The sequence below is a fragment of the Sminthopsis crassicaudata genome, chromosome 1 (genome assembly GCF_048593235.1).
Source record: "Sminthopsis crassicaudata isolate SCR6 chromosome 1, ASM4859323v1, whole genome shotgun sequence".
Classification (NCBI taxonomy): Eukaryota; Metazoa; Chordata; class Mammalia; order Dasyuromorphia; family Dasyuridae; genus Sminthopsis; species Sminthopsis crassicaudata.
This window is the reverse complement of record NC_133617.1, coordinates 76,344,799-76,369,319: the sequence shown is the minus strand read 5'-3', so window position 1 is coordinate 76,369,319 and position 24,521 is coordinate 76,344,799. Positions and strand designations below refer to the sequence as shown.

At 51.4% G+C, this 24,521-nt stretch overlaps 2 protein-coding genes across 4 annotated transcripts; one reads left to right on the top strand and one right to left on the bottom strand.

The window, feature by feature from the left end:
- The first annotated feature begins 359 nt into the window (after positions 1–359).
- On the top strand, positions 360–17,335 carry SCRT1 (scratch family transcriptional repressor 1). 2 transcript variants are annotated; one of them, XM_074263057.1, is made up of 3 exons: positions 360–1,243; positions 3,959–15,687; positions 15,790–17,335. In XM_074263057.1, exons 1-2 carry the CDS (start codon positions 1,129–1,131, stop codon positions 4,924–4,926), a joined length of 1,083 nt encoding a protein of 360 aa, XP_074119158.1. In that variant the 5' UTR covers positions 360–1,128; the 3' UTR covers positions 4,927–15,687; positions 15,790–17,335. The 2 variants fall into 2 exon arrangements, with proteins under 2 accessions (XP_074119158.1, XP_074119166.1); XM_074263065.1 differs by lacking the exon at positions 15,790–17,335 and having other exon boundaries at positions 763–1,243; positions 3,962–10,228.
- LOC141539782 (TBC1 domain family member 20-like) lies at positions 10,792–18,107 on the bottom strand. 2 transcript variants are annotated; one of them, XM_074263043.1, is made up of 8 exons: positions 17,885–18,107; positions 16,411–16,590; positions 13,137–13,217; positions 12,665–12,851; positions 12,382–12,483; positions 12,042–12,183; positions 11,679–11,863; positions 10,792–11,441 (listed from the first exon to the last, which is right to left on the bottom strand). In XM_074263043.1, the coding sequence occupies exons 1-8, from the start codon at positions 18,009–18,011 to the stop codon at positions 11,198–11,200; spliced, it is 1,248 nt and encodes a 415-aa protein (XP_074119144.1). In that variant the 5' UTR covers positions 18,012–18,107; the 3' UTR covers positions 10,792–11,197. The 2 variants fall into 2 exon arrangements, with proteins under 2 accessions (XP_074119144.1, XP_074119135.1); XM_074263034.1 differs by having other exon boundaries at positions 17,798–18,106.
- Positions 18,108–24,521: the final 6,414 nt, after the last annotated feature.

Genomic DNA, 24,521 nt, shown 5'->3' with positions numbered 1-24,521 from the left:
CGGCAGAGGGCGCCGCGTTGGCCCCAATGCAGTCCCGCTGCCTCAGCATCACCCCCCCCCTTCCGCCCCCGCGGACACGGGGCCTCCGAGACCCGCAGCCCAGGGGGAGGGGAAGCAAGGACCCTGACTCCGAGGGCAGGCAGGGCTCCCAAATGCCTGGGTATTCTTATCTGTAGAACCTCCGGGGGAGATCAGGACCACCCCCCCCTTTCTCTTCTTTCTCAAGCCCAGAACTCGCTTTGCTGAAGGGGAAGCCCCCGGGGGAGGGGAAGAGGGGAGCCCAGCCCCGCCTCCGCCGTATCCCCCTACTCCCCCTCCCTTTCCAGCTTTATAAGTGAGCGGCCGGGCCCCGGCCAGAGGCAGAGACCGAGGCAGAGGCAGACTGAGGCGATCGCGGGCGGCGGGAGCTGTCCGAGCGCCGAGCCCCGCCCCCGCCCCTCAGCCCCCTCCCTCAGCCCCCCGCCCGCTCCGCCGGCAGAACAATAAAGCCCAGGCTGCCCGCAGCCCCCGGGCCCAGCCCCAGCCTCAGCCCCAGCTAGAGACTCGGAGCCGGGTGCTGGCCGTGGTGCTGAAAGGCGCAGCGTGCGCCCGCCCGCCCCGGCCCCAACCCCGGCCCCGGCCGCGCGGAGCCCCACGGGGCTATGGGGGGCCACTGAGGGACCGTCGCTCCGCCCGCCCGCCGCGGCGGCGGGGCCCCGGGGGGGCCGGGGCCGGGCCTGGGAGGAGACCTGGGGGCAAAGCCGACCCCCCCCCATACATACACTCCTGTCCGAGGGCTGGGACGGAAGGAGAAAGGGGAGGAAGGAAGGAGGGGGAAAGAAGGAGAGAAGGAGGAGGAGAGAAGGAGAGGAGAGAAGTAGTAGGAGGAGGAGAGAAAGAGGAGGAGGAGGAGAGGAGGAGGCGGCGGCGCGCGCCACGGCGGCCTGGCGAGGAGCTGAGGCCGAAGGGAGCCACTGGACGCTGTGTAAGAAGACGAGCCCCCCAGCTCTGCCTGGCCCGCGGCCACCGCCCCGCGGATGGTGAGGGGGATCCGCGGCGGCCGCAGCCCCCTCGCGCCCGGCCCAGGCCCTAGCCCGGGCCGCCCTCCTTCCTCTGGCCCCGCAGAGGCCCCACAGCCCCGCAGGAACCATGCCCAGATCTTTCCTGGTCAAAAAGGTCAAACTTGATGCGTTCTCCTCTTCTGACTTGGAGGGCCCCTATGGCCGGGCACGGAGCGACCTCGGAACCCGGCTGCCAGAGAAAGGTGAGGGGGGCCAAATGACTGGGGATATGGGAAGCTGGAGTTTAAAGGAACCACTATGTGGGGGAGCTTAGGGCTGTGGGGTACGGGAAGTTGAGGCACAGGGCTCCCTGGACTAGGGCGTGAGCCACGTAGGTGCTGATAAGAGGGGGGGGTAGGAGTTGGGGTTATCAGATATGGGGGTCAGGGCTCCAGGGATCTAAACTGAGAGTGATGAAATATGAGGCCGGGACTCTGGGAGCCCCATAGAGCAAGGCTATGAGTCTTTATAACCCTTGGATATAGTGGGGGGGGGCTTTAACTATTTATTTCCATAGGGGACCAAAGATAGGGCCAGGGTCTCTAGGGCACTGAGATATAGCTAACTAGAATAGGGGAATAAGGACGCTAGAGGGGCAGAGCATGATGAGTCAAGGGTGGGGGGGTATTATTCAGAAGTATGAGGGGTTAAGGGGAGATCAAAAATTCTGCGGCTGAGATGTGGTTGGAGAGCTGAGAATCCAAGGTGCAGGGAGTTCTAAGGCTATAGGCACCAGAGACTGTAACCACAGCAGCAGCAGGAGGAGGATGGGGCAAGCCAAAGACTGCAGAAGGATGAAAGGGTTGAAAAAGGGAACTTGGTTGCAGAGGACTGGAATAGGGACCAAAAACAGACCAGGTTTGGGGGCAGGAATGGACTGAGGCCACAGGGATGAGGAATAGGAACTGCAGTTAGAAACCAGGGCCTGGAAGGTGAGGATGGGGGAGGTAAACACACACACAGCTGGGACAAACACATTGACATGCATGGACATGCACAGAAACACACACATGGTCACACAAGCAACCCAGACCCTCCCCATCAGGACATGGGGGAAACAAGGACAGAAGGGGCAGTAGGTGTCTGTGGATGCTTAGGTATTAGACTTCATAGAAGAATGAGCCTGAGCTGAGATGTCTCTGAGGTGTCCTGGAAGAATCTGATCACTGTGCAAGCTGCATCTGGACATGTGAGGCTGCAGAAGAGTGGAGAGCAGGGTCTGGGAGCCCAGTAGGGAAGTTGAGGACATCTGGGACTGGGAGGAGAAAGGGGTCTGTGGTAAATGAGAGCTGCCTCTTTGTTTAAGGGTACACAAGTTCAAGGACAACTGTTAGATCTAGGCCAGGGAGAGAATAGACTGTGCCTAAGATATTACTTGTGTGACCATGTGTATGGACCTGCATGTGTAATTCTGTGACAATGTATAATCCCAAATATGTGCTTGTGACCCTGTGTGACCTCAAGTGTGCATGTGACCATGTCTGTGACCCTGTGTGTGTGGTTGTGGGTATGTGTTATCTCATATACAAGGATGCATCACCACAGGTGATCCTGTATGTGTGAGACAGGATTGACTTTGACTGACAGTGTCTCCATCTTCGTGCGACCATATTTGACCCTGTCTATGTATGTGGCTATGGGAGAACACGTGGCCCTCTGTGACTACGATGGTGATTATGTATAAGAACACGGGTGACCATCTGTGTGAGCCTATGAGTATGAGACAGTACGTGTGATTTCTCGGCTGACCCCATGCCAATCACACTAACCATGACCCAGGATGAGTGGGCGACTACATGTGCTTAATGATTGTGGGTGCGGCTGTGCTGTGACACCAAATCGATGCTTGACGTTATCTGTGTGTTCTGTGGGCGACTCTGAGGGACACGGCATGTGGCCTGCATGATGCCATGTGTGTGTGGCAGTGTGACTGTGCCACTCTTCTCTCTTCCCACCCACCCTCCTTATCCCACCTCTCCTTAACCTTACTTGGCCCAAACACCTCAGCTCCCCCCTGGCCCTAGGGTGAGTGGGTGGAAGAGGCCAGTGGATGGGGACTAGGGGAGGGCTAGGCATCAGGGACGGGGGTACCACAGGGGCCACAGTCAGGGCTTTGTGCAGCTGCCACTGCTGATGCCTGGAGGAGGAGGAGGCAGCAGCCGTCTGCAGTGTGTTGCATAATCAGGCAAAACTGCTGAAGTGGGGAGAACCCAGAGAGGGAGGGAGGGAGGGAGAGAGGGAGGGAGGAGGGGGGAGGAGGGAAGGGAAGGGAGCAGGGTGAAGGAAGAAGAGGGAGAGGAAAAAGGATAGAAAAGGAAGAGATAGGAGTCTCCCAACCACAACCCTCCCTACCCTCTCCCCCGACCTTGAGGCCCCCTTGGATTGGATGGGGGGACCGGTTGAAGGGGGAATCATTACTGCACAGCTGCTCCCCCCGGGGGAAGTGAATGGGGGGGGAAAGGGAGGGGCCTAGATTTGGTCAGTCCCCTTCTCATCTCTTTCCTCCTCTTGCCTCCTCTCTCCTTTCTGTATCACCTTGTGTCTATGTCTCTTCTGGTGTCCCCTTGTCGCTTCTATCCTATCTCCATCCACCTCGCTGTGACTCCCGCTTCGGATCCCTCTTTGTTCTCTCACCCCCTGCCCCCACTCCCGGGGTCTCTGTGTGTGTGTCTGTCCCCGTGTACTCTCCCGTCCCCTTTCTGTCACTGCTTCCATACAATCCTCTCGGCCGCCTCCCTGCCTCCGTATCCGTGTCCTTTTACTTTCTCTCCCATCGGTCCCCTCTCCATCTTTCTCCGTGCTCCTTCTCTCCCCTCCTCCACCTGTTTCTACTTGTCGTTCCATCTCACTGTCTTCTTCCCCCTCTGTCTCGTGTCTGTCTCTCCCTTTCGTGGCTTCCTGCCTCTCCCTGCCCCCAGCAGGATACCTCAGTGACTACATCGCCCCCACCGTGTACGATGCCGCAGACTCAGATGCATCCCTGCTCAAGGGCCCGTCCCAGGAGCCTATGTACGCAGCGGCCGTGCGCGGAGAGCTGGGCCCGCCCGCCGCTTCGGCCCCACCGCCCACCCCGCGACCCGAGCTGGCTACGGCTGCAGGAGGCTACATCAACGGGGATGCGGCTGTCAGCGAGGGGTACGCTGCAGACTCCTTTTTCATTACCGACGGGCGATCTCGCCGTAAGGGCGCCAGCGCAGCCTCGGCCCAAGGCGGACCCGACGGCGGTAGCGGTGCAGGAGCAGGAGGAGGAGCCGGGAGTGGGGCGGGGTCTGGGGGGCGGGGTCAGCAGGCGGGCGGGGCGGGGCCGGGGTCCGAGGCGCGCTCTGGCCGGCACGCGTGCAGCGACTGCGGCAAGACGTACGCCACGTCGTCTAATCTGAGCCGGCACAAGCAGACGCACCGCAGCCTGGACAGCAAGTTGGCGCGCCGCTGTCCCACGTGCGGCAAGGTGTACGTGTCCATGCCAGCCATGGCCATGCACCTGCTCACGCACGATCTGCGCCACAAGTGCGGTGTGTGCGGCAAGGCCTTCTCCCGGCCCTGGCTGTTGCAGGGCCACATGCGCTCGCACACTGGTGAGAAGCCCTTCGGCTGCGCGCACTGCGGTAAAGCGTTCGCTGACCGCTCTAACTTGCGCGCGCACATGCAAACGCACTCGGCCTTTAAGCACTTCCAGTGCAAGCGCTGCCACAAGGCCTTCGCCCTCAAATCCTATCTCAACAAACACTACGAGTCCGCCTGCTTTAAGGGCGGCAGCACCGGAGGGGGAGCTGCGGAGGGAAATGGGGGAGGGACCATCAGCCCCCCGACTACGCCCGGCCCCGCCCCCCCCTCGGCGTCCTCCTCAGTGCACGGCCCGCCTCCTCTCAGCCCGCTTAGGGCATGAGGAGGGCGTTCCCGGAGCTCCATCCTCCCTTCATCCCTCCGGCAGCAATAGGGTCCTGGGAGGGGAGAGCTGGGGTCCTCCCCCGTCCTCAGCGCAATAGGGCTCCCCTCCCTTGGGAAGAGGAAGGCGGTTTATCCTCTGATCCTTTCCAGGCATCTGGCTGGAAGGCATTGGGAGGAGAGAGGTGTTCCCAATTGATCAGCAATAGGGTCCCCGGAAAAGATGGCCTCCGTTCTGGCCCCCTTTTCTGGGCCCCAGGCTAGGGAGGGAGCACCCTCCACTATTCAGCAATAGGGTCCCTGAGGAAGGGAAAGGTGGCCTTGCCCCTGTCCCAGCTTCTGGACCCCAGGCTGGGGAGGGCGCACTTCCCCTCAAGGCAACCTCTTCTCTGTCTTCATGTCTGTCTCCCCTCTTTGGGGCCCTTGACTGGGGAAGGGGAACCCCCAAGGCGACCTCTCTCTCCTCTTCCCCCCCACTTTGGGGAAAATGGGTGAGGAGGATTTTGTCCCTACTACTCAGCAATAGGGTCCCCTGGGAAGGTGAAGGCAAAGTCTCTGTTCCCCCCACCTTTAGGACCCCGGTTAGGAAAAGGGTCCCCTCCCCCGCATCTTCTCAATGATAGGGCCATAGGGAAGGCGGCTTGCCTTGATCTCAACTAGCTTCCTCTTTCGAGACCTGGGCTGGAGAAGGGGAGCCCCTCATTACTCAGCCACAGGGTCCCAATAGGTGACCTCCCCTCCCTTCAGTCCTCATTGTAGGGCAGACTAGGGATGGGACCTGGGTAAGAGGCGTACCCACCATTCAGCAGCAGGATTTCCCTGGAAAGGTCCTGGCTTGTCTCCTAAAAGAAGCCCCAGGCTGGGTAATGGATGTGGGTGTCCTTTACTTCTTTCGGCAATAGGGAAGCCTCTCCCGTCTGAAGGCCCCTAGGCTGGGGAAGTGTCACCCCCACCTCAGTGATAGGGTCTTGGAGACAGCCCTGCCCTCAGCCACCTTAGGCCTTTACTGGCTGACGGGGATAAAGGGATACTGGGTTTGGTGCCGCCGTCCACCTCCTTTAAGCAATAGGCTACCGAGGCGGCGGCGCCCTGCCTCTTGCCCTCTCCAATAAGGACCCCTCACAGGCTGGGGGCTAGGGACATCCCATCCCACCATCTAATTTCCCAGCAATAGGGTCACAGGGCCCTGTCCTCCCTCGGGGCCTTGCATAGCTGGAGGAGGGGAGTGGCGGCTCTTTCTAGGGTCACAGGACCTTTGGGGTTTTCCCAGTCCCCTAGGTTCCTTAAGGCTGAATACCAGGGACCGGCCCCCTCTGCCTGCAGGCTCTGGGGTGATTGCAGGACCCCTGGGAAAGCCTCCCCTTGGTGGAGCCCCAGGGAGGTCGAGAGACAGGCAAGAGGGCAATCTCCCCACAGTTCTCTAGGGATTGGGGGAGGGGAGATGAGGACTGGGAAGCCCCCTCCCCTCATCTCCCTAGCTCAGACTTGGAAGGGGTCAGTTCGGACCACGTCCTCCCTTTCCTCCACCTCAGCCCTGCCTCCGCCCGCCAAATCCGAACTCTTCCGGCCCAGCTACCTGGGTCCCCCGTCCCTGCTCCCCATAACGAATAATAATGACGCATATCGGATCGCATGGACTTATCCGACCTTCCCCAGCCCTAGGTTCCTCCCACCCCTTCCAGCCCCAGCCCCCTAGGCATTAAATGTCCCTGGGGGAGGCGGGGCAAATTGTAATAGTGACGCTCACCTCGCCCACACCCCCCCTCCCCCATCACCTCTCAGTATTCGCCTTGCGGGTAAAGCCCTGGGGGTTCAGGGGGGCGTCTCTAGCGCGTCGGGTTAATTTATTTGTTATTTATGTTTGTTGAAGAATGGATTGCACTCGGGTCGGGCAGTCCCGGCCCACGCCCTGGGCTTTTCTAAGAGAAAGTTCCGGCAAGAACTTTCTCGCCCCCACCTCCTAAGATAGACACCCCCCACCTTCCCCCCCCCCCCCGTCTCCTCGGAGCTCCGCCCCTCTGGCAGCTCTTTTCCCCACATGCACTCTCTCGTCATCGGAGCTCCGCCCCTCTTAGAAGTCCTCCCCACACGCTCCACTCCTTCCCAGGTCTTTACTTTCATCTCGGAGTTCCGTCCGTCAGCCCGGTCCCTCCTCGGAGCTCCACCTTCACCTCCTTACATAGATTTCTCCCACCCCACTCCACCCCCATTCACGCCCCACCTTACCCACCTCCCACTCAGTTGCCAATTTTCGCCCGTCTATGCCAAAGCCTCGGCGGCGACCCCGCCCCCCCAGGGCCCCACCCCATTGGCCGCCGCCGTTGTGACGTCACTGCATGCAGCCCCGCCCTCCCTTCCCCGGGGCTGCCCCGCCCCTTGCTCCTCTTTCTCCCTTCCTTCTTCCTTCCCCTCCCCTTTTCCTCCCCTTAGATAGTCCGATACCGACTATAGAGCAATAATGCGCACTGCATGCGAAGCTGCCGCCGCCTCTAGTGTTACAGAGAATCAGGTACCCCCCCACTTCCCTCTTCCCCAAGCCCCGCCCCAGGCCCCGCCCCGCGCCGATATCAGGGACACTGCGCGAGGTGGGCGGGGGCCATACGCGCAGACTTTCTCTACCCATCCCACCCTTCCAATAATCCCTTGCCCTGGCCCCAACTAAGGCCCCCTCGGCTGGCCCGGCGGCGGCGGGGGAGGCGACCACCAAGGGACAGACCCCAGATTGGGGAGAGAGGCGGAGGACACACACACACACACACACACACACACACACACACACACGGAGACGGAAATGGACGGGGTCTTAAGGACTGAGAAACAAGGATGCAGAAAACATGCAAAAATATAGCAAGAGACAAAAAAAATTACCACTCAATAAAGAGTTAAGCCCCTTGCTCTATGCTGAGAATTGGAAAATGACCCTTCACAGAGCTTTCAGTCGCTTGAGAGGGTGATGCATATGTATCTTCCTCTTTTCTAGTCAGAATATCGGGACAATAAAGGCCAGAAAGAGGTTTGAGAAATTCAAGGGGCAGGGAGGAATCCACTCCTTCCAGACGGTAAAGAGAAAGTGAGTCAGAAGGATGGGAAAGAATCCCGAAGAGATGAAAGGAGAAGATGGCTGGGCAACAGCTTTCCTACTCTTCGCAAAGCCACCCAAGGGGCGCTGTAGTGTGTAATAGAATGAGTACAGCAAATCAGGAGAATGGGGCTGGCTGTACTCCTATTCTTGTCAGTCCTGGGTATGACCTTGAGCAACTGGGCTTCCGTTTTCTCCTCTATAAAGGGAAGGGATTGTATTAGACGGCGTAAAAGGACCCTTCTAGCTCTGATGTTCAGTGATCCTTTGATCCTAGATCCAGATAGAGGACAAGGATTCTTTTTTCAGTAATGGATTGGACTAGATGGTTATTGAGGTCTCTTCCAGGCCTGAAATTCTGTAATGATGCAACACTGAGCTATATGGAGACCCAAGGAAGACAGACACAGAGGTATGCAGAGACATAGAGACAGGAGAGAAAAACACATAGAAATAGAAAAATAAAGATTCAGAAACAGAATTGAATATTAATACAGATTTAACCCCCTCACACACACACCCCATAACATACATAGCCATCACCCAACTTCTTTGAGAGATGAGGTTTCCAACTCTAGGAACCCCAGAAGGAGGGTTTGGGGGAGTGCAGGAACCTCCGCTCCTCTGCCTTAGGTTCACCCATCATTCCATGATACACCCAGGGACACAATTGTATAGCAGAACACAATCACAACATTCTCTCCCCTCACACACACCCCATCATAACCCTCTCCACCAATTACTACCATATACATAGGCACAGATATATGGTAGTGGATACACATATACATCCATTCATTTACTCAACTGGTGCTTGGCTCCAGAGGGCAGAATTAGGAGCAAAGGGGTTGCAATCATAGAGTGGCAGATTTCTCTTTGATAGGAGGAAAAAGACATTTCTAAAAATTAGAAGCGTCCTAAAGGGGAGTGGCTGCCTATTACTAAAGGTCTTCAAAAAGAGTCTGCCCAGAGATAACGTAGAGAGGATGTCAGCTCAAGTTCAGGCTGGGCTAATCAGAGCTGCTGTTTCTAGAACTTTTTGTGGTTTACAAAGTACTTGACATACATACATTGTCTTACTTGTTCCTCCACAATAACCTTGTGGAGTAGGTACTGCAAGTATTGTACTAGTTTTACAGGTAAAGAAACTCACACAGCTAGTAAGTGCTGGAGGTAGGATTCACTAGATCACCTCCTTCAAGGTCCACTGTTCACTTCATTCCATTTACTGCTCATTCAGCTCCGAGATTTTATTATCTTCATAAAACATCCCACAGAGCCTAAGCCTGCATTAGCTGCTAAGGGAGACATAAAAAGAAGCTAAGATAAGGTCCTTGCCCTCAGGGAGCTTCCAATCCCATTCCATCACAATGACACAGAGCAAGGGGGATGCGCACCCACTTTCCATACCCAAACACAGCCAGGCAGTCTTCCAGCCAGTATGACACCCAGACAAGTCTTACACAGCACACCAATTCAGTTGTACACAGGAATACACACACATACACACACACAAGCCCAGGAACACACTACCACAGTCCCACAAACATGATTGTACACAATACACACACACACACACACACACACACACACACACACACACACACACGTGTCAAACCTCCCTGGGCCCCTCCCTACCTCCCCTGTGTTCCTCCTCTGTGCTTGCACACACATGGTCTACCTACTTACCTAAGCAGTGAGCAGGTCTCACAGCCGCTGGGCCAGGCCGGGGGCCCCTTTTCCCCAAATGCCTTGCCCCCTGTCCTACCGTGGAAAGCCATGGGTCCCACCTTCTCTTCCCTTCCCAAGTCCCCATCTCTGAATCAGCACAATATCCCACCTTAGCAAATTCAGGTAGAAGGAACGTGTATAGGTAGCACCTCTGTTTTTGTACTGACTGCAACAGGCCCCGGGGCCACCCAGCGTGAGTGGGAGAGCTAGGGCTGTGAGGGGACAGGGCAGCTGTGCCCTCCCCCTGTTCCCCTCTGCAGCACATGACTCCCTTCCCTTCCCCTTTCCTTGTATATACTCCCCCTGCCCTGCCCCGACAGGCTGGGATTTTTACGTGGGCCGTCCCCCTCTCCCCCTCCGCCTGACTCCTCCTCATGCCCCGCTTTTGGGGCTGCGGCCCGGGGGGCTTGGGGCCGGCCGGACAGACGGACGGACGGACAGACCTCCTTCCTAAGCACAATAGCACCAGCTCCCCGGAGCACCGCACCTCCAAGAGGAGAATAAACGCGACTCTTGATAGAACTGCTTCTGTTCCTGAGACTTGATTTCCTACCATCTGGTAGTGTTCCGACACTGGGGTCCCCTACTCTAAGGGCAAGCAGGTCCTTTGGGAGGGAGGGCAGCTAGAGACCTGCTTGAGTTTCATATTCTAGCTCCTAGTGGCGCTCTGTCTGTCACTTTCCTTCTGGAGTCTGTATCTTTCTACCTCTCCTTCTTATGTATTTGCCTCCATCTCTGGGCTCCTCCTCCCTAGGATTCTGACACCGCCTTTCTCTTTAATCTGCCTTTCAACTTGCACCTCAATTTGTCAGACCTCTTTTAGCTTCTTTTTCCAGACTCTGTGGGTCTGATGTCTTTCTGTCTGGGAGATTGTCAGTGTGTCCATTTTATCTCAATTCCCAGGCCTGGAGGAGGGATGGAAAAGTCAGGCCCCACGATTCCCATGTCCAGTTTCTAGGTGCTGGGGGAGGCAGAAAGTCACTGATAAATCCCTCCACTCTCCCAGGCCTATCTGTGTTGCTTTGGCCCAGAGATAAAAACAACGAACTCCCTGGGTTCTAGGGAGCCAGGCTGTGATGAATTTATTGGTCCGGATAACAAAATCATGATGGCTCATCTTTGCCCCAAGGAAACGGATGGATAAAATGGTCCAGACAAAGGTCTCCTCACTTCTGTCCCCCAGCAGTGTCTGCAGATGAGCCTTGTCCAGTGACTCTTTCCTTGTGTGTGGGGGGGCGATAGAGGGGTTGGGAAAGGGGCATAGTCAAGGAGAGAAGGAAGGAATAAAGTCTGACCTTCCCTTCCCAGCCATCTCTTTAGGTCCTTCTGTCCAGCTGGGTACAGTAGCCAGGGCTTTCATGATTGACCAGTCCAGCTATGGCTATCTGAGCTGTGCTCAGTCCAATAATAGCTAGTCCACTGTCTGGGGGTCAACTGTGGTCACAATGGGACATGAGTCTATCTAGAAGATCTTCCAGAGAACTTCAGGGCCCCAGCCCAATGCAGTCTGTGTGACAGCCAGGGCTGCTGCCCCTAATGTGGCTGAGAGACCCCATACTGCTGCTTTCACCAGGGTGCTGGGCCCAGCCTGACTCCCTGAAGCCTTCTGGCACCCTGGCTGTTGCCGCTGCTTCTGTAAGACCCAGTCAGGCCGCTGATGTGCTGAGGCTGCTCGGAGAGCTGTGAAGGAGCCTTCAATGGATAAGCTGGGGGGAAATGGAAGGGGAGGATGGGGTAGGGAAAGCAATGATACATCTTGAGTTGGGATTATGGACGTTCCCTGACCAGCCTCCTCCTCATTCCATTTCTGCATTCCCTGGCAGGCCCCCCTTCCTCCCCGCCAAAAGCCTCACCATTCCCACCACCACCACCAAGAGCCTCACCATCCCCCATTCTCCTGGGGATCTCTCCCAAGCTCTAGCACCCAGCTTATAGTAGGTTACCTGCTATGGGTCCTCATGGCAGTCTCCTGGGCTAGTTGGGAATGGGGATGTCGGGTAAAGAGGTTCAGGGCCTGTGCCAGGAGAGACTCAGTGGGCAAGGGCTGGGGCAGGCGAGATAGCAGCTGGTGCAGGCTTGGCATATCACAGGGACATGCTAAGACCTCTGGCTCCCGGTATAAAACCACCTGGAGATAACAGGTAGTAGCATGGTCCGAGTTAGGCCCTGCACCCCACTTCCCCCACCAGGACCACCCCCCAGTATATTATTCCTCCCCATCATCCAGGCCCACAGAGAACCCAGGGTACAACTCTGATCCCAAGCCTCCCTCCTCCCCAGCCCGACCAGCCACGATCAGTGCGTACCGCAGCGGCCACATAGACAGGCATGAGAGGATGGGAAGCCAGGAAGAAGTCCATGAGACGCAGCACATGGGTGGGCTCGGGCAGCACGTGGCCAAACCAGGTCAGCAGCCAGCTTAGGGCAAAGACTGTTCCCACCTCGGCCCTGGCACCAACAGGCTGGAGCCTTAGGCGAGCACCTTCCCATCCCGCTCTCCTAGTAACCTCTCTCCCCTGCACAGCCTTTGGGCCCCACTGCCCCTTGACCCCCCCGACAGGTCTCAGGTCATGCTTGATCTGCCCACAGCCCTCTGGTCCCCCAATCCCTTTCCCCCTGCCCAAGGCTCAAGGATGCACTAACAACCTCTCCATGAAGCTGTGTAGCTGAGGACTCTCGCGGGCCAGCAGAGGCAGCAGGTAGTTCAGGATGTGCCAGGTGTTGTCCATTGTGGGATCCATGAAGTCCCTGACGGGAATCAGAGGCATCAGAGGGTCGCTACCCGACTGGACCTCCCTGCAGTTCCTCCGCGGTGACATTGGGGCGCTGCCATGGCCCTTGATGCAAGAAGAGTCACCCCATCCCCAGGCTCGGGCGGGAGGACCCTAGGAGGCTCTTGGCCCCGCCAGGCCCCGTATTCCCTGTGTACCTTAGGTGGTGCATGGAGAGCTGGTCCAGCAGGGCGGCGGCCGCCCGGGGCCCCAGCACCAGCAGCAGGGCCAGCGCCACCTCGTGGTAGCCCTGGTAATAGTGCAGCTCTGGCCGGGAGCTCAGCACAGCCAGGATCACGGCCACCAGCTGCTCCTGGAGCACTGCCCTCTGCTCAGGGCGCATCCCTGCCCAGACACAATGCCACAGAGGCGGTCATCGCCATGTCCCGTCCTGGGGCCCGCTCTGGGTTCCTTCCCCCCATCTAATCCAAACCCTTCTTTGGCTGAATGAGGAACAGGAGGTAAAGTGACTTGATGAAAGCCTCAGGGGTTCTTCAAAAAAACCTTGAACTTAGGTCCATGGGATTCCAAACCAAGGGCTCTTTGTTGTGCACCTCCCTGACTCCCTGAGCCCAATTCCTCCCTTACCCCCTGGCCACCTTTGTCCCCAGCCCAAGCCAGGCACCTCACCCCGGGGAAAGTGGGCCAGGGAGCGCTCCACATCCATCTGCACCTGGTGATAGTCTCTATGATCCTGGAGCAAGCTTCGGCCTGTGGGAAGGAAAAGGTGGGGATGTCTGGCGTTCAGGGTCAGAGGGCCTTCCCTCCTCCAAGGCCCTGAGTTTTCAAGTCCTCCCATCCGCCCCACCCCCCTTATCCCTCCCATCGCCAATTAGCAGAGTTGAATACATGATATTGAAGGGCTAGGAGAAGAGGAAATAATCTCATCACTTCTTCAAGTACTTAAAAATCATAAGATTTAGAGCTGTGGTCAAACTTCAAAATCAATACATCCAACACCCTCATTTTACAGATTAAAAAAACAAGGATACCAGGAGGGATGTCTTGCCTAAGGTCACACAGGTAGCTAAAATCAGAAACTTCAGGTCTCCGGATTCTTAGCCCTGTGATACTGTCATAGGGAAGGGGGGGTTATTTTCTTTTGGGCTCCAAAGGGTAATGTAATGCCACACCCTCCCAAGCCTTTGACTCAGAGAGAATGGGCCCAGTCTTAGGGAACTAATTGCCCCCAACCAAAAAATGACCATCTCTGGCCAGAGACGTTTTTCAAAGTTCCTTATCAGCCAACTTTTCTCTCAGCCAAGGACAAATAAAGGAAAGACAAAAGGATCACATGCAAAGATGGTACACCCTGGAGGGGAGTTCCAAACTCTCAGCTACTCTTTCATTTAACTGCAGCTCTCCAGGTATCACAGATAACCTTCATCCCTTTCATGATTATTATCATAGATAACTTCACTATCCCACAGTCTAAAGGAGTAATATCAAACCCAAATAAAAAATGGAAATCAGCTGACTAGAAAACTAGAAAACCACAAGTTAACATCAATTGTATTTATTTTGTTAACTAATTACATTTTATTTAGTTGTGGCTTCCCTTAGAATTCTGAAGCCTGGAATTTGATACCTTTGCCTAAGAGACAGGACACATACGTACAGTAGTTTTCTCAGGAAGACAGCGTATATATGGAACTCATGATTGGCCAGTTCTCTACAAGTATCCAACTAGAAGCTGGTTAAAACCTAGGTCGGGAAATTATCTCTTCACATTAGAAATTTAGCTCCATACACATAGTATTTCTCAGTGGAAGTCTGCATCAAAGCCAAGAATTCTAGTTAGTATATGAGATACCAAATCTATCAGAAAATCCTCTACAAGAAAACTTGATAAAGGTATCTGGTGATCATATGACATAATCTTTGTAAAGTGCTTTTGCCAACTTTAAAGTGCTATATAAAATCTAACTATGTCTTGGGATAATATTGCTCCCAAGGTATGAGTTTTTCAAATAGTATAGAACCAATGGGAAGAGGGTTGCTCATCTAACAGCACTAAATGCATTTCCCCTCCGAGACTAAGGTGATACTGAGTTCATGGTGTTATCCATGATAAAGTCTATATAAGAACCTAAGAAACCAAAGGTACCACTGGAAATGGAAGAGCATAATATTGAATGCTTATGGGTTATTAGGAGTCCTTCGTGAGCTTCCTATGTATTTTCTGAGGCTTGAAATAAAGGCCATCTCATAACTAATAAATGCAGGTTACCTTGAGTGCTTGTATCAGGTCTGAGGAGGTGGGGAGGGAGGACAATACTTTTATCTATGTCTACAGAGACTTAGTCATGAGTTACATGAGCTATCTTCCCAGACTTCTCAGAATAAACTCTTGAGTAGAGACATAATGAGACAAGGTGATATTGCGTTGGGCCTTGTGGTTGAGCTCAGAGTTTTAGAGATCCTGATGGTTGCATTACTCTTTGAAGTCCAACAGAGAAAATCTAATTCCTCTTTCCTGAGATGGTTCCACAACTAATAACCTGGTTACGGTAATAACAGTGACAACTGATACTTGCAGAGGGCCTTAAGATTTAGAAAGCACATTAGATGCTTTTTTATTTTTATTTTCTCCTAACATCCTGTGCAGTACTATTTTTCTCTGTCCAAATCTATCCATCCATCTACATGTCACAGGTTCAGACACAACACATACACACACACACAAGCACACATTCACTCTCCTGGATCTTTATATGATTTTATTGCTATAGCTAGAAAGAAGGTAGCTCAGTGGAGTTGGAAGACCTGAGTTCTGCCTCAAATACTTAATAGCTCCCTCTCATCTGGGAAAATCATTTAACCTCTATCTGCTTCATTTTCCTCAACTGTAAAATGGGGATGATAATAGCACCTACCTCCCACAGATGTTGTGAGGATTAAATGAGATGACATTTGTAAATGGTGCCTGGCACATAGTAGGTGCTTAATGGTTTTTTTTCATCCTTTCTTTCTGCCAGGAACTACCAGTATGGAAACTACCTCCATTGATGAAGATCAATTTTGTGCTTTAATTGTGTAATTTAAGAGTTTTGCACTCCTTAGACTTGAACTTCAGTATTTCTAAATCTTCTATACAATTCTTTTTCTCGCTATGTAGATTTTTTTTTCTAGTCTCCATTTTACAAATGAAGAAACCAAGCTTCTAAAAAAAAAAAAAGAGGTAAGATTTAGACCTAGGTTTCTCCTGAATTTTTCTACTACTCTGTGAAGTGTGTTCTCAAAATGTAAAACTACACTATGACTTTTGAATGCCCTCTATTAGGACTAGAACAGGGGCCAGAGGAGACAGAAGGGCAAATTTTGACTGGCTAGCAGAAGAAAATTGTACACTTTGAGCTGTCCTAAAGGCGGATGCTCTGTATTTGGAGATAAGGAATTCCCCATTACTGGAGATCCTCACAGAAGTTGATCACAATGTTACAGATTAGAACTAAAAGGCACCCAGAAGTCGCCAGATATAACCCCTTCACTTTACAGAGGCGAGCTAGGAGGCCCAAAAAAGCTGCATGGAGAAGCAGAGTAAGTCGGCAGCACTTGGATATGCACTCATGTCCTCCATCTTTTAGTCTGGGACTCTTCTCATTCTAATATTCTGATCCTCCAGTTTCACAGTCCATCTAGTCCGCCTCCTGATTTTAGAGAAAAGGAAACTGAATTCCAAAGATTCCCGCTCAGCTGAGTCGGGAAATGGGTTGGACTAGAGATTCCTGAAGTGCCTTAGAGCTCTCCCCTGTCTTCATGCCCAGAGGCTGCCACAGTTCCCTCCAGACATTAGCGACATGTGAGTGTAGCACTGGAAGGTGAGAGATGTGGGGGGAAGTAGGGCTGCCTTCTGTTTCCCTCCCATTTCTCTCCGCCTCCCCTTCACACCCCGCTCTCACACCTGGATGGGGAGGCAGGTCATAGGGGCTGAGGCCCAGAAGCCGGGGCCAGACCTTCCTCCGGACCTGGTCGCTGAGGAGGCCCCCTCGGCTTTGGGCAGCCTTTCGTAGTAACTCCACATCGACCGGGTCCTGGCTCAGGGCTTCATGGATCTGCAGCAGCTTCTGCCTTCTCCAGGATTCTGCGGAGACAGGAGCCGCATGAGCGCTCAGAACAGTTACCAGATCCCTCTGCATGGCCTCTCATCCTCCTCGGCTGCAAGACAGCGGCCCGGGAATCTGTCATTATCTCCATCCCGGCCAAACCAGTCTCCGACAACCTGAGGGCGGGCAGGGAGCTCGGCTTCTCTCCGGTCTCCCCCAAGATTCCCAGGACCGGAGCTTTCCTGACGGACAAACTTCCTCCCCCTGCTCCTGGAAGTAAAACTGTTTAACTAAACACATCCCCCCTTAACACTTTCTAGGCTTCCGGCAAACAATAAAAATGTGTGCCCAGCCATCACAAATGAATTGGGCAGCAAGGAGAATCCAGGACGGCCGGAGCCTTGGAGGAGAGCCAGCATTCATTCCAAGCCCGAGGGGCAGATCTTCTCCTGAGCCTGGCTGCCCGGGGTGCTCCCGGGCCAGGACCACCCTCGTCGGACAGGTCCTGCTCAAGCCTCTCCCAGCAGCCCCACACTCTCCCTCACGCAGCAGCGGACGCGTCTCTGGTCCTTGCAAGTTCAATCTTCACTAAGACCAACCTCTAAGCCCCCCCAGTCCGCAGCTATCCATGCCAAAGGTTGTCAGTGCCCTGGATCCCTTTTTGGCCTTTTTCTGCCGGTTTCCAAGGGGGTCCTGCAACCTCTAGTGTGCAGTGGTTTGTGGATCCCCTCCTCGGAATATTCTTTATTATATAAAATAAAAAACATAAGATTATAAAGGAAACCAATTATATTGAAATCGCGATCAACATTAAAAAAAAAAAAAAGTTAACACTTAACGTCCAGGTCTGGCCCCGCCCCCATCATGATATTATTCTGGCACAGCAGCCTCCCGAGGGCTGTTTCTCATGCTTGGAACGCTCCTGTCCAAGTCATTAGTAATTATTTGGCACACAGTATGTCTTTACTGATCTGTCTTTTCAATCTATCTTAAACTCCTAAAACGCTGGGATAGTTTTGGGATTTTTTTTTTTAACTTTGCACCCTCAGGGCATTGCTCGTGCCCGACACTTAGTAGGCACTTAATATTAGTTAAATTAAATGGAACTTAATTACAGGCCACACCCTCATTGGACAGGTTCCCAACAAGCCCCGCCTCCCTTGCCCTGACTCCGCCTCCTATCGGCTCGGGCCCGGTCTCCAATGCCACCATTGGGCTATTGCTATTGGTCGGATTCCCTATTACCTGTCTTTCCATTGGCTTTTTTCTCCAAGTCGGCTTCTCCTTTCACCGGCCTTCTTCCGTACCGGCTTCTCCTTCCTAGCCCCTCACCTGAGTTCGGCTTATTTTTGAGACCGCGGGTTTGCTGCGATGTCAGTTTCTCCTCGCCAGCCTTGGACCCGATCCCGCCCCGGTCCCGGCCTCCCCGACGGTCTCCGGTTCCGCGGGCCCTTCTCATGCTGCAGCCACCTCACTTCTTGGGTCCAGAAAACCGGGCAGCTGCTGCAAACCCCACTCCTTTTTGTTCATTGGGTGCTGCAGGCACCACCCAAAGAACTCACTGGTCACCAAGTCCGTCACTCCTCACTTCCGCCAATTGGCTCTCAACTTCTCGGGGAGGGTCCTAGGAAGAAGGTCTCCTGGGAATTGTAGTCTTTTTCACCACCAATTTCCCCGAGTCGGTTCCTTGGCAGGATGGAGCAACTCCTCCCCAGCTGGGCTTCCTGGAAGGAGGAACGGAAACTTGTGGGTGTGAGAGTCTGGGACCGCTCTCCACAACTCTGTGAAATGGGCTAACTATAGCAAAGAGCTGAAAACAAATTCGATTGGGGAATGGCTTCACACCTGGGTGCAGGAATGTAATGGAAAATGACTGCACCTTTAGAAAACTAGGAAGAAATATATTTATATTTTTTATAAAGCTTTTTATTTTCAAAACATACGCATGGATAATTTGACATTGACCCTTGCATAACCTTGTGTTTCAGATTTTCTCCTCCTTCCCCTTATCCCCTCCCCTAGATGGCAGGCAATCCAACATGTGTTCAACATGTTAAAATATATGTTAAATCCAATATGTATAAACATATTTATACAATTCTCTTGCTGCACAAGAAAAATCAGATCAAAAAAAGCAAATGAGTAAGAAAATGCAAGCAACATAGGAACATTCAGTTCCCACAGTTCTCTCTGGGTGTAGATGGCTCTCTTCATCTCCATCATCTCATTGTTGGAAAGAATCAGGTCCATCAGAATTGAGTATGGCATAACCTTGCTGTTGCTGTATAGTGTTCTCTTCATTCTGCTCATTTCATTTAGCATCAGTTCCTGTAAGTCTCTCTAAATCTCTCTGAAATCATCCCGCTAAGCTTTTTTTATAGAACAATAATATTCCATAACATTCATATGCTATAATTTATTCAGCCATTCTCCAACTGATGGGCATCCACTCAGTTTCCAGTTCCTTGCCATGAAAAAAACGCCTGCCACAAACAGTTTGGCACGTACGGGTCTCTTTCCCTTCTTCAGTATCTCTTTGGGATATAAGCCCAGTAGTAGCACTGCGGATCAAAGGGTATGCACAGTTTGATAAGTTTTTGAGCATAGTTCTAAATCCCTCTCCAGAATGATTGGATACTAGGAAGAAATTTAGTGTTTTTGGCAGTTCCTAAACCTAAATGTTAAGACAATTCAGTATAGGGAGGCTATTTTTTTTAAATTAAGTTTTCTTAGCTCAGAAGGGCACAAATGCTGAGTAGCGAGCAAGAATACACATTGTCAGAGCCAAGACCCCCCCCCTTACAAAGTTAAGACACGACCCGTTCCTGGCATTCCACTAGGTACTGGGGGTGCAGTCTACATGCAAACAAATGAAATGATATAGACAGGAAATATAGAAAGGGGGCTTTCCTTTTTCTCTATGACAGATACGGTCACACAGAATTTTGGCTATTTCCTTCTGGGCTCCAGAGGGCCACGACCCCTGGCCCAGGTACCATCAAGTTCTACCATCAGGAAGGTGTACAGCCTCCACAATGCAAACAAGAACCACATCAGAAAGCATCGAAACTCAATAGATACGCCGTGACCACTCTTGCTCCTAGAAAATTATTGATGACTGAGCGTATCTTGGAAACCTTAGTTATAACGTGGCCTGAGGCCTTTTCTCCTTCTCTCCTTCAGCCTGAGCCCCCACCTGGAACCTCTTCCTTTTTCCTATTCCTCTGACACACTCTAACAGCTCAGTACCAAAGCAAGTGATTACTGTTCATTGGCTGATTGATTGACATGCCCCCATCCCTACTCTAGCAAATCTTCCAGAACTCCCTGTGTATCTTGTGTTTGTCCAATCATTTACCCAATAAACATTTGTTTAGCACTTCTTCTGGACCGAGCTCTGTGCTATCAAATTTACGGAACAGAGAGATTGGGCCCTATGCAATGTATCATCATTTGACAGGAGAGATTATTGCTAGATATGAAGAGTACCATTAGCTGGCTCCTTTCCCTTGCAGACTCTCCCTAAGCCCACAAGAAGGCAGGGGTGTCACTTATTATCCTAATGAAGTGCAACATGGGAGTTGTCCATAAAGAGGAGCTCTACTTGAGTACCTACCAGTGTGACCTTTGAACTCTTCTTGGAATAGCCTGCCTCCAAAGCTTCAGTAGCTCCTCTGGCCACCAGGGGGCACCCAGCCTACATCTGTTCAGACTCCCATCCCTCTAAAGGGCTGCTGAGGTTTTTTGTGGTTGCTGACCAAGTTCTAAATTTAAGCAAGAGAAATTATGTGAAATATGGTTGCAAAATAAAAAAAGAGCCAGCTAAATGTTCCTCCAGGAAGCATTCCAATTCTTCAGTGCTTGGAAAAGGTCAAAAGCACAAGAGCTCAGTGCTGAGTGCAGCAGAATGAAGGGGGGGAGTGCCTGTGGGCGTGCTGAGATTTGGGGAAGGGGGAGGAAGGGAAGGAGATGTGCCCCTGCTGTGGACACAGAAAGTGTGTAAGTAGGAAGGCAGGGTCGTGCAGGCGGAGGCCGGTGCCCTCCTCCCCTGTTTCACAATAGCCGACCTCCAGCCCCTGGCAAGGTGACCTCTCTACTCAATTGAGTCCTACACTACTTCTGCCCCTGGTCTCATCCAATCACTGCTGCTGATGGTTTCTGCGTAAACCCTCACTGTGGCAAGTGCAGGCTCAAGCCACAGCTGCTATCACCCCTGTCCTTGCAGAGAATAAACTGCTTGGAATACAGGTGTTTAGTTCAGAAAGTGCGCTTCTTTCCATCACCACGGCAGAAAAGAAGCCTCCACTTCCACACGCTTCTCTGTTTCCTGCGTCTGGAAAAAAGTAAAACCCCTTCTGTGTAGCACAAGAACCAGGAATCCAATTCTCAGAGTCAGCAAGTCAATTCTCAGCAAAGAGACTCAGTCTGTCCGAGGCGGCGACCAACTCACTGGCCCCCGTGTAGCCAGCAGAGATTCCCTTTCAAAAGCCAAGAGGAGTGGGCCTCCTGCACAGAGAAGAGCCCACAGATCACATGTGGCTCAAAGAGAAGCAGTGATGCCATAGAATGTCCAGGAGAGGCTAGAGGGCCTCTTCAAGATCAACTTTAATTCCTGCCAGAAGGAGAGGCAGGAGGTTGCTGCTAGGAGGCCACCTCAGAGAGAGGCCCAGAACTCTCTGTGTACTTGCTCCCATAAATACTGTCAGGCTGGGTATGAAGGTCTTCCATGCACCTTCAAAGCACTTTGGGGAGGGGAAGGACTCCAAGCTCTAGAAAGGCTTGACTTCTTTTCCACTATGTGTGTGTTCCACATTAACACACAAAGAGAATAGCAAAGAAACCCATTGATCCAAATCAAGCAGGAATCAGAAAAGGCCTACAAAACAAGACAAATCAAGGTGGTGGAGTGCTCCCATGGGGAGGGAGGGGATCCACTCAACCAAGAGAAGGCCCCTGATATCACCCAAGGGGAAACTTAGGAAAATAGGAGCCTGCTAGAGACTGCCAGCTCCTCCCGTATCTTCCCAGGGACTTTTCCTTCAGCCTTCAGAAGTAGACTCCAGAAGCCCCTGAAACAATTTGAAGACTGGCAAATCACAAAGGGAACTGACCTTGAATGGTACCAAAGGGGAATAGGGCTGAAAACTGAAGCTTTCTCATCTCTTACCAACTCTGCCTTGCCTTATTAGGGCTTCACCAACAAGGAGAGTCCTTTGCACCTTCACCAATAAAAAAATAGCCCTATTGCAAAAAGAAGTCAATGTTAGGCAATGTTGTGCAAAATAGGCAATGTTAGAAATTTCTGTTCCTGTGCTCAAATCTCATCGCCTCCCAGTATTTCACCAATCTGTTTCCTTATCAGAATTTTCAGGAATTTCTCAGCTTTTCACCAAGGTCACCAGACCCAGCTATCCTAAAGGAGAGACAAGTAGTACAGTGAGCAAAGTGGTGGGCTTGGATTCGGGAAGATCTGAGTTCAAATTCTGCTTCTGACATTTATTAGCCATGTGACCTTGAGCAAGTCATTTGACAGCTCCCTGCCTCTACTTCTTCATCTGTTAAATGTGGATAACAGGAGCACCCAGCTTCTGGGGCTATTGTGAGGATTAATTGAGATGATATTTGTAAAGTGCTTGGCACAGAGCTTGCCAGTTATTGTTACTATCTTATTATCACCAAATCCAAAAGAAAGGTCACATAGATATTAACTGTATATGATATCCAGTAAATATGCAGTAGTTCAAGTAGTCCACAGAGGCCCCTGTGCTATCTTTCCTAAGCCTGTTGAAAGATTGGGTGTAACGAGTAATTAATTATCTAAAGAGGAAGTATTTGTAATGGGAGTAGGGCCAGTGAGGGCCCAGTCCCTAGAATATGTTCAAATTTGCCCTTCCTGGTATCCTCCTATACGGAGAAGTATGAGCAATATTTCCTGCCTGGTTCCAGTTTAAAAAACTGGTGAGCCTTCTTAGGGCAGGAGTGACTAAGGTAATTGATGCTCTGTGAAGATATGGTGACTTTTGATTTGCTGACAAGGTAGAAGGATCAATGACTCAGCAGGCATAAAACCAGAATTCTGTTCACATTCAAAGGGATTGATAACAGCCTTTTCTTGGATTTTTCCCACTGAGAATGAAGCAAGATGGAAAGAGGGACAGTGACTGACCTGTGTCCCATTAGTTTCAATAGGGCTAGTGCTCCAGTCATTGGGCCATCCAGCTGTCCCTACAGACCCAGGAAAATACCCAGAGGACTAGTGAGAGCAAGAAAATTCATCAGAGCCACCAGAGGTCCAGCTTCCCTGGAGGAGAGGAGCTGGTAGCACCAAGGAACTTAGTCCTGTGAGCAACAGCATGTCACCCTAATGACTGCCTTGTCCTAATCCAATAGGAGAGCTGAGCAAGGATTTATCACTGGAGATGCTTTGCCCTCATTATTTGATAGGAACTCTTCAAAGGGAGAAAAGGACTCACAGGGATTGAAAGGTTCTTCTTGGACCTATATATTCTCTACATTGATGCATCACTGTGTTTTAAATTTGATCCCACTCTTCCCAAAGATGTAAAGGGAAAAGTATACCTTTGTTTTTAGGACTGCTTTGTCATTTTTGTCCTTTCTTATATCTTCTCAGTAAATTCTTGCTTGTAAAAGCTAACTGATATCAAACTGGTTGATTTCTGAGGAAGGGCACATTATATGGAGACTGATGAGCAACCATAATAAAAATCCCAACCTCTCAAGGTTAACCCTAGAATCTAGCTTGCCTCTTTTGTTTTGTTTTGTTTTTTGAGTTTTTAAGCATATCAATTTATTTTAATTTATTTTTTATGATAGCTTTTCATTTTTTCAAATACAAAAATAATTTTCAACATTCACCTTTGCAAAACCTTGTGTTCTAAATTTTTTCCCTCCCTCTCTCCCTTCTCTCCCCTAAACAGCAAGCAATCCAATATAGGTATAGTTTACTGTACCATATTCCTATGTTACAGTAAACATATTCTAAACATATTTCCATATTTATCATTCTGCACAAGAAAAATAGGATCACAACTCACTTCCAGTTGATCAATGATGGACAGAAACAACTACACCCAGAAAAGGAACACTGGGAAGTGAATATAAATTGTTAGCACTACTGTCTATCTGCACAGGTTACTTACACCTTCAGAATCTAATACTTAATGTGCAACAAGAAAATTGGATTTACACACATATATTGTATCTAGGTTATATTGTAACACATGTAAAATGTATGGGATTGCCTGTCATCTAAGGGAGGGAGGGGATAATTTGGAAAAATGATTACAAGGGATAATGTTATAAAAAAAATTACTCATGCATATATACTGTCAAAAAATTTTATAATAAAAAATAGGATCAAAAGGGGAAAAAAACAAGCAAACAAACAACAAAAAAGTGAAAATAGTGTGCTTTGATACACATTCATTTCCCATAGTCCTAGATGTTGATGGCTCTTTCCATTCCAAGTCTACTGGAATTGTCTTGAATCACTGCATTGTTAAAAAGAGTCAAGTCCATCACAGTTGACATCACATAATCTTGTTGTTGCTGTGCACAATGTTCTCTTGGTTTTGCTCACTTCATTTAGCATCAGTTCATGTAAGTTTTTCCATATCCTGCCCCTTTTGGCTAGAGGTTGCACAGAGATTTTGCTCATTCCTAGTTTTCATCTATCTGTTCTCCCTCTGAGGAAGAATCATGCCATAGAGGAAACTCCCATTGTTGAAAACCCATGTATTGGAGGGCAGAGATGGAAAGGGCAGAGCTATCTGAAGGCGGGACCAGGTGTCAGTTTCGAAACCAGGAGTTTGCCCTATGTGTTCCTTACTCCTCAGTTTTTTATCACAGACATGGGCTTCAAGCCAGGGAGAAAGCTGAGGACATGAGGCTCTTGGATAACATTTGTCCCAAGTTGTTTGTCCCTATGAGTCCAGGAAAGGCTTATTCC